Source organism: Brassica oleracea, chromosome C3 (assembly GCF_000695525.1).
Source record: "Brassica oleracea var. oleracea cultivar TO1000 chromosome C3, BOL, whole genome shotgun sequence".
Classification (NCBI taxonomy): domain Eukaryota; kingdom Viridiplantae; phylum Streptophyta; class Magnoliopsida; order Brassicales; family Brassicaceae; genus Brassica; species Brassica oleracea.
In genome coordinates this window covers 20,385,672-20,395,946 of record NC_027750.1, presented here as the reverse complement: position 1 = coordinate 20,395,946, position 10,275 = coordinate 20,385,672, and the positions used below count along the sequence as shown (strand labels likewise).

The 10,275-nt window shown below is 28.1% G+C and overlaps 1 protein-coding gene across 1 annotated transcript; it reads right to left on the bottom strand.

The window, feature by feature from the left end:
- Positions 1-2,074: 2,074 nt before the first annotated feature.
- Positions 2,075-3,522, bottom strand: LOC106331953 (auxin-binding protein 1-like). Its single transcript, XM_013770395.1, has 5 exons — positions 3,313-3,522; positions 3,067-3,173; positions 2,714-2,914; positions 2,421-2,485; positions 2,075-2,340 (listed from the first exon to the last, which is right to left on the bottom strand). The coding sequence occupies exons 1-5, from the start codon at positions 3,428-3,430 to the stop codon at positions 2,235-2,237; spliced, it is 597 nt and encodes a 198-aa protein (XP_013625849.1). The 5' UTR covers positions 3,431-3,522; the 3' UTR covers positions 2,075-2,234.
- Between the last annotated feature and the right edge of the window lie 6,753 nt (positions 3,523-10,275).

Here is a 10,275-nt window from a genome sequence, read left to right as displayed (position 1 = left end):
TTTATTTTATTATTAAATGATATTTTTACCTCTATGGTTTTAAAATCATGTGTATCTTCTTATAATAAATATGTTAAACCATTGATCATTAATTTTTAACATAATAATTTTAATAGTTTTAGTCATTTATTGTCGTTTTTAAAAATTCAAAATATAACATATACGAAAAAATCTAAATTTTACTTTTATAGCTAATTTGATTGTTTAATTTATTTTAATAATATAAAATTAAACAAAAAATGATGGAGGAGATATAAATTGTTATCAAATCTTTATTATTAAAATCATTAATTGTCATATATATATATTAGTCATTTATGGTAATTCCGTAGGTTTGATTTAAGGAAAGAAAATAACATATCATATCATTATATCATATAGTTTGACCAACTTATGTATCTAACAACATATAAAAATCGAATGTGGACCTACTTATTTTTCAATTGAGTGTAATTGACTACCTAATTGAATGCCACCTATGCATTGGGGCCTATTTTAATTAATACAAAATTGAGGTTACATCTTTTCAAATGTTCCTCAATTAATATATAGGGGATTGGTCGTGCCCTGATTTAATAGAATTGATATAATTCGGCAAATTCGTAATATTTTGTTTTTTTATCTTTTCAAAAACTGAATATAAAGTGACAAACTATTATTGGTTTGTGAACCGAAAAAAACTCTTTATAAAAAGTGTAACTTTGACCCACTTTGTTGCATAAAAATATTATTTTAAAATATCAATACTATTATTTATATCTATTTTGAGCTCAATATTAATTACAAAATATTTTGATTTTATAAATAGTTTTATTTATTTTTAAAATTTATTGGTGAAATTGATGTATTTATTAAGAACATAAATGCATTTTAATTATTTTATTAATATGTGTGAAAAAAAATGAAAATAATATTTTTGTAAAATGGAGTAAGTATAAGACATGTGACCAAAAATTAGTAAGAAAATACGTAGAAACCAAATATGTTAATGGAAAGTACATCAAAATAGTAGAAGAAGAAGTGAAGAACTCTCCCATTTCTCTAGTAGACACTACATGCACCATCAAACATTTCTTAAAATAAGGTCTTTAAAAGTAGAGTACTTTACAGATGGTGGCCTAACGCATATGGCCTTAGAGCATCAGCATCACAATTTTGTGTTATCAAGCTTATCCAACGTCTTTAAGTCTGCCTTGAGAAGGGTAGTTTACATATAAACAGAATGTAATGGAAGGATGATGACGGTTCATTCTAGTGGCACCATGTTGATCACTTCGATACAATTGAGAATCTTGAACCAAAATGTTTCTGGTGGCTCTAATTGCCACACAAAATTTTGGATGCAAGAAAAGATATGTATCTATACATAGAACAAAACCCATGAATCCATGATACATTGTTCAGACCTAATAAATGCACTTGTTCAGGACCAATCTTCAAGAAGCTAAACCCTCAATCAAAAGTTAAGTTTAACAATAATCGAGGAGAATCGACAACGGTCAAGATTTACTTCAAAGGGATACCTTCTACGACAAACACATTTGGAGATTTCTCGTTTGGTGAGGATCTTCCATTGTCAACCGAGCATTTTTCACTAACGTTCAAAGTTACTAGCCAGCGAGTACAACCGAAGAGATCATCGACAAGAATCAAGTGTTTCAATAGGAGTAGTCTACAGTAACCTCAAACTGAACAGAACAGAACAGAGGATCAACACTAATTACCTTCGAGGGCTGGAAGTAGCAATAAAATGCTTCAAACCGAGAAGTCTCCACCGATCAGAGAGGTCATTAACATTACAAATTCGCCTGAGAGGAGCAGAAAAAAAACCGTTGAAGAATCTTAGAGTAATGGCATTGCCAGATTCCAGTGAGAGTCTCATCTTTCCCTTAATATATAGTTTTTTAGTCATTTTTCAAGTTTTCAAGCTTTGTTCAAAGTTTTTTTTTTTTTAATTTCACAGCTTTCTGCAAATATGCTAAGATATGTATACATATATTTAAACCACAATTCCAATCAAGATGTGTTCAATCATTGTTACATATTTTCAAAACCAAGACTCACTTGACTTAAGAGTTAAAAACACTCGTTAAACTTCACACCATTTATGTAACACTTACAAATTTACCAGCATCAACTGTCCCACCCACACACACACACAAAAAAAAAAAAAAAAACTTAAATATGGTTTTATTATTTAAAGATCGTTCTTGGTTTTGGCCTTGGACTTTTCTCTAGAGCTCGTCTTTTTGAGATTCTTGGAAGCATTGCTCATCCCAAAAGAAAGGAAACTTCAACTTTGCAGCAGTGTGTGGCATAAACCAGTCATCATAGGTGAAGCTGTTAGAAATTAAAGAAGAAGCAGTGATTAGTAAAAATAATATCAATAAGCAAACTCTTGTGAACAGACGGTTACATACATTTTAATAGGCGGCCGAGATATAGTGACCAGCACCTGCAGGTCCTCATTACCGGTGTTCTTGACCTGTAAGAACAATAACAGATGAATGTAAACTAAACATATGAGAACTTTTTTCACTTAGACGTTACATTTATATACACATGGAAGAATATCCGTAGTAGGATTGTATTAGATATTAACTGATATAGATATATACGAAACTCCCAATACATTTAATCAATATAACAATATATATAGTAACAAACTTAGGGTCCAAATCATCTGAAACTATTTGGGAAGTTAAAGACATACCTGATGAGCATCATTGATTGGAACATGAAGCGTACTGTTGGCAAATATTGGAAACTCAACTGGTTTGCCAGGGAAACTTCCATGCGTTTCAGCGAGATACAGAGTACCACTACCCTTTAGTACAACAAAAACCTCTTCACATGAGTGCCTGTGAATCGGTGTCGCTGCACCTGGAGCAAACGTTTGAAGCCATATTTCAACCTGAAAAACCAAACATATACCAATGTGGGTAACTTGCAGCAAAATCTCCATCAACACGATTTCCAATCATGACAGAACAACAAGAAAAGGAAACCTTAGTGTTTGGTAATAAGAAACATATAAACAGAGTTTGTAAACAGCTTATGCGTCACCTCTTTCATTCCGTGCAATACGGACCCCGCAACTGTCATGTGGGTAAGACCTGGTATTCCATAGCTATCCTGAGGAAGTTCACTAATGTTTCTCACGATTGGTAAGCCTGGATTCGCCATTCAATAGTTAAAAAAACAAGTATTAACATCAGAATTATATAAAGCTACATATCGATGAAGTTGCTAGAGATTGAGAGAAAACAATTTTATTATGGCGAGTAGAAGAAGGAAAAGCGGGAAACTCACCATCGATCGGACAAGGAGATCCTAGAGTAGCTTCAGAGAAGTAGAACAGAAGAAGCGTGACGGAGAAGATGGCGGCGATCTGAGATGAGGAAGAGGAACCAACCGAAAGGAGGATCATATCTAGATGCTTCTTGTAACCGTTTTTACTCTTTTACAGCTCTTCTTATATTAAACCAAAGTGGTTGGGACTGATTTGAGCTAAGCAATATATTGGTTGTATAATGAATTTAAAGTTGTTACTATATTAGGCCAAACGATATAAAACTATGATTTAGGTTTCATGTGAAAACTCGGGAGCGAATAGGAATTATTCGTCGGTACTATTCTTGCGAAGAATTAGTTAAAATCCAGTACATGTCAAGTGTCATTTTATCATTTTTATGTTTTCTAAAAAGTGTTATATTATCATTTTTTTTGTTATACAAACATGTCATTTTAGAATTCCAATACAATTTATTTTTATTTTTTACTTTAATATTAACTGCAAAATGTATTAATTTTAATAAATACAATTTTTTATATCAAATAGTATTGGTTAAACAGATGTAATTAATATAAATACAAATATATTTTAATTATTTTCTTATGTATGAAATGTGTTTAAATGACATTTCTTATAAGCAAAGGATTATTATTAAAGAAAAAAAATGCTAGTATGTCTGGTAAATAAAAGAAAACTCTATCAATACTATTAAAACATAAGATTTTTTTTTTGAGGTGCCCTTCTGTTTCACCAATATTTACAGATGTCTGTCATTGAAATATTAAAAACCTATTATTTTAATTAAATTCTGAATTTCCTTTTATTTATACAACAGAAAATCATATAATGAATCAACATGTTATTAAAGACGACCATAACTGGATAAATAAACCAACTTACCCAACGAACGTAAACCATCCAACATACTTAACAATATAATAAAATGGTGTGCTGGTTCAATCCATCGAAGTATAAATTATAAAGTACATGATTCTATATATTTAAATGCCGAAACCAACATAATAAATACACATCTTTAGCTTGATATCAAGTTTATAAACAAACAATTTACTTTTTTGAAAAAGTATTAACAAACAATTTACAGCATTTCAATTCCTATAGGATACCAATCCAAATGTTCTAAATGTTCTATAGAAAACTAAACCAACGTTGGTATGAATAACATCATCCGATATATCACACTTAAAGAAACGAATATATAAACAATAAATATGAAATATATGAGCGAAATAGGTGCGGGAATATTCATTAACAACAATTAATATTTTCCTAATTAAATGGTAGATAAGATATTTATAATAATCATATTTTTCATAGCATTCAATTGAATGCATCAGTTTCGGAATGCTAACTAACAATAACATAAAAAAAAATTAGAAAGATCTTCCTAACTAAATAATTAGGTCGTCAGCAAAAAAAATTATACATAAACTAAATGATTTAATCCTATTAGAAAGAATAAATGAAATTATGCGGGTTTGAGCTTTAAAAAAGGCCAGTTAAAAAAGAAACGGGTTTAAGTACATGACAGATTTATGTATTTTAAAATATTGTTTTTTTGAAATATTAATTATAAACGTTTGTATTTTTTAAAACAATTCATTTTCGTATTGAAACATAAATATTCTACAAAAAATGTTTTATCATGTAATCTAAGAAATATGTCATTACAAATATTTTTCTTAAGAATTTCATTTATGATATATTTTTCAATAATATATGTTTTCCTATTATAAAAATATTAAAAGATATATTTATTTTAATTCCATATTATTATTAACAATATTAAAATTATTGTTTCAATATACTTATTTTTATTTTATAATATTATGTTTCAAAAATAAACAAAAATGAATAATCGTTGTGTACTAACATTTTTCTATGTAAACATTCAGTAAAAAAATATTTTTTATATAGAATTAAATGATAATCCTATTAGGAAAAATGGATCAAAACGAGTTTGAAATTTAAAAGGTCAAAAAGAGACGGGTTTAATCATGATAGATTTATTTAAAATGTAGGAAAAAGTGATATATACATTTTTAGGGGTGGGAGTTCGGATGCCCATTCGGGTTCGGTTCGGGTCTATTTGAATTTCAGATTTTCGGGCAAGAGATTCTAGCCCCATTCAAATTTTTATAAATTTTGGTTCGGGTTCGGTCCGGATCTTTGCGATTTCGGATAACCGTTTAAATTATTTAAAAATTTTAAAATTATATACACTTTAAATTTCTTTAAATGTAAAAATTAAAATTATATATAACATAAAATTTTGAGTATTGTATGCTAGGATAACTAAACCTAACGTAAAAATTGGTTTGAATTGAATATTTGGTTAGAGAATCAATATATATATTTTAAGTATTTTGGTGTTTTAAGTATAGTTTCACTACTTTTGATATTTTGAACAAAAAAACTACTTTAGATATTTACTTTTGACTATTTCTATATATTTTTCAAATACTTTGAACAACTTCAAAATATTCTATACATTTTGGATATTTTTTTGGATATTAAATATAAAAATAGCTAGTATATTCAAGTATATAAATCTAATTCGTATATATTCGGATACTCGAAATATTTTGGTTTGGTTCTGGTTTTTTAGATACCAAAATTTTAGATCCGTTCGGATATCCAACAAATTTTGGTTCCCGTTTAGTTTTATTTTCTCGGATCGGATTCGGTTCGGTTCTCCGAGTTCAGATTTTTAGCCCAGTCCTAGATATTTTTTTTCTGAATTCTCACAATAGGGCTGGGCAAAAAATCTGAATCCGAAGAACCGAACCGAACCCGACCCGAAAAAGTAGTACCGAGCCCGAACCGAAATTCATTAAATATCCGAACGGGTTCAAAATTTTGGTATCTAAAAAACCGAACCGAATCCGACCCAAACCGAAGTATTCCGGGTACCCGAATGTATCCGAAATTGATTTCTATACCCCCTTTATATAAATATATTTTAGATTTAATGTCTATTAAAAACATCCAAAATATATAAGATATTTTTAAATTGTCCAAAATACTTGAAAATATATACAAATAGTCAAAAGTAAATGTCTAAAATAGCTAAAATATACTCAAAACACCAAAAATATTTGAAATATCGATTGATTATATATCCAAATATTCAAACCAAATCAAATTATATGTTAAGTGTAGGTATTTTGACATATATTATTCAAATTTTTATGTAATATAATATTTTGTTTATAGATTTTGAGAAATTTAAAGTATATAATGAATTTTAAAATTTTAAAAATAATTTTAGTGGGTTATCCGAACCCGAACCGAACCTGAACCGTAATTTAGAAATATCCGAATGAGGCTGAAATCTTTGACTCTGAAAACCCGAAACCCGAATAGATCCGAACCGAATCCGAATGGGTACCCGAACGTCCACCCCTATCTCAAAACATAAAATATTCTGCGGTTCAAAAGGTATCGGTTACCGCATAATATTTTATGTTGTGAGATAGGAGTGGGCGTTCGGGTTCGGTTCGGATCTATTCGGGTTTTCGGGTACCCGAACGCCCACCCCTAGACATTTTTCTACTTAAGTTTTCAGTAAAAAATATTTTTACACAGAACTAAATGCTTAATCCTATTAAAAACGGATCTAAACGGGTTTGAAATTTAAAAAGAATCGGTCAAAAATGAGAAGAGTGTAAATATGAGAGATTTATCTATTTTAACTCATGATAAAAAAAATGTATCTATTTTAACATTTGTGACTAAGTGACGTAGATATTTTTTTTTTGGTTTTTCACAACGTAATAATTTCGTGCTTTAAAACGCGGATCAAAATCTAGTCTATATCAAAGAGAGAGAAAAATGCTGGTCCACGTCACGTATTTCCCAATGAAAGTGAAATGGATGGTGCAATGTGTTACAAAAAAAAAAAGATAAAAGATAATATTTTCTGAACGATTGTGTTTTTCACCTAACTGGCTTCCCAAAATTCTAATAGAATGAACAAAGGCTTTATAGCTGGTATCCATAGGTATGAAATAATGAATACAAATAAAATAATAAGTATGAAGAAAAATGATTAAAATTATGTTCAAAAAGTATGAAGATAAATGATTGTTTTTACAAATTTAGTAAGAAATAATTTTTTTTATAATGTTCTACACAAAAGTGGAAAACTATTCCTAACAAATTGTATTATTTCTTAGAAATGATAAAGAACTTAATGTCTTTTTCATTCATATAGTTACTATTCAAAACAAAACAAAAAAGGTATTTAAGAATATAAAAAATAAAAATAAAATAAAATTTTGAGAAATTAAGAGAAATTCTATAAAATCTAATTAGGTTTACGGCGATCAAAGCACATTACATGATTTGGGGTTTATCGTAAAAATGTATGACAAGTCCAGAAACGTACATAAAATTGGCCAAATTTCATTAATAGGTTTATGGTGATCAGAGAACGGTGAAGAATATCAACATTCACAAGGAATAATTTTTTTTTTCATTTCCTACCATTCTTTTTTTTTGTAAAAAAATAAAGAACAAAAGTATTCCTTGTTAAATTTAAGAAAGAACAATCATTCTTTTTCATTCTTGCAATTTTATTCTTTTACGTTCGTTTTCTATGGGTCTGACTGGTCTATTCGGGAAACAAGAGGAATGAATAGAAAAAGAATATATAGAAATAAAATAGCAGGAATGGAAAGGAATAGTTATTATTTCTCAAATTTAAAGAGGAATGATTTTGTTCTTTAATTCTCTACAAAAAAATGGAATGAAAGAGAATTATTATTCCTTGTGAATAGTGATTTTTTATAGGAACGTTAGGAAATGCATTATTCCTCATCATTCTTTGGTCACCATTCATATTTGTTCCTTTTGTTTCCAGAATGATCTCCGGTCGAACTCATATGTGTGTTTTATTGCGAAAAAGAAATTAGCTTGGAGACAATATATAAAACACAAGTAGCTGACATGTCGCGGACATCGCTTGCACATGTTTAGAATTGCATTCAGACTATTGAGACTATTCGAGATCCAACAACTTTGGTTTTTGTCGACGTACTTTGAGATCCAACTAACTTTTTTTCACCTTTTAACACTTCCAAATATAGGTGGACAAAATATTCGTAAATTTTGATATGATTCATTATTCAAACAAAAATTCCAAAATATCCGTAGTTTTACAAATCAAAGCAAATACTAATATGTAATATATGTAAGAAACAAAGCAAACTACATATACTAATATTTTTCGGAACGGATCGGAGATCCGTTATATGCATATATATACATATATGTAAATAATTATATATTTAACATATATAAATATTATATTTTATATAAGTTTTGCAATATTTTTATTTATTAAAGTACTATATTAGTTATTATAACTTTTAAAAAGTAAATAACTTTTTATTTTGTAATAAAATATTATTATTTTATATTATTATTATTATATTTATATGAATAAAATCAGATATCCGGTTAAAAATCTAAATATTTGGACATTAAATATCCGGATAGCTACATATCGAATCGGATAACTGATTATTCGGACAAAACATATAGGTTCATAAATACCTCCAATAATTATGATATCCGATCTGTGTCCAACCCCATTTCCGAACATCGTTTTTTACTTTATAATTTAACACACTTTAAATTTTCCACACTACAATAATTTGTTGAATTAAATTCAACATATTATTTTACTAGTTGATTATTTTTTGATATATCCAAATTTAATAAATCTAGTATCAATTTATAGAGAATAAAAATAAAAAATTCATATAAAAATAAAATTATTTAATTTATAATAAGTAATTGAATTTAAATAATTAGAAACATATAAAAATATTTAAAAAACTCTAGAATGTGATGCTTGTCGGTCTCTCTACATCCTTCTTATTTAACATGCTAAATCTTTTCAACATGCTTATTGTAATGTTTCAATTGTTAAATCTTTAATTCAGCTATTGAATTTAATATTCAATAAGCCTATTGTAACTAGTCTTAGAATCTAACAACCACAAGTCTACAACCACGTAAGCTTTATCCACACTAAAAAACTCATTTTAAACCATCGAATAGGCAAAAGTTATCATTTTAGAACATTCAATTTTGCAAAAAAAAAAAAAGAGAGTTAGTTTCGATCCTAAAACTTTAAACAATAGCGTAGTTATCAAAGAACAAACATTTATTTAGACCGGATTCATGTTTAAAAACAAAGAAAACAAAAGAATATAAGTCAAGAATCATGATAAAAGTGGTAAGCATTGGTTTGGAAACATAATATATACTAGATTTTGATCCGCACGCTCGTGCGGGTGTATTTTTTTAAAAAATATAATGCTATTTTTTTTTATGTCACTATTTAGAGTTGGGCAAAAAACTCGAATTCGAAGAATCAAACCGATCACAATCTGAATAAGTAGTACTAAATCTGAACCGGAATTGATTAAATATCCGAATTATTCAAAATTTTGGTATTTGAAGAACTGGAACCTAATCCGATCCGAACCGAAATATTTTGGGTATCCAAAATAGATTTATATACTTATATATATTAATTATTTTTAGATTTAATATATATAAAAACATCCAGAATATATATGATACTTTTAAGTTCACATAAATGCTTGAAAATATATACAAATAGTTAAATGTAAGTATCTTAATAGTTAAAAAAATACTAAAAACTCAAAAAATACTTAAATAATTATTAATTATCTATCCAAATATTTAAACCAAACTTATTTAAATTGGTTATCCAAATCCGAACCAAATCCTCAAAGATCTGAACTGAATACGAAATCCCAAAAAGACCCGAGAACGAACCCGAACGCCCACCCCTAATCACTATTATATATCCTATATATGTCATCATAGGTTACAAAATATGTGTTATCACATAATTAATTGTATTTTATATGTACCATCAAATAAGTAATTATATATATATTAATTATTTTTAGATTTAA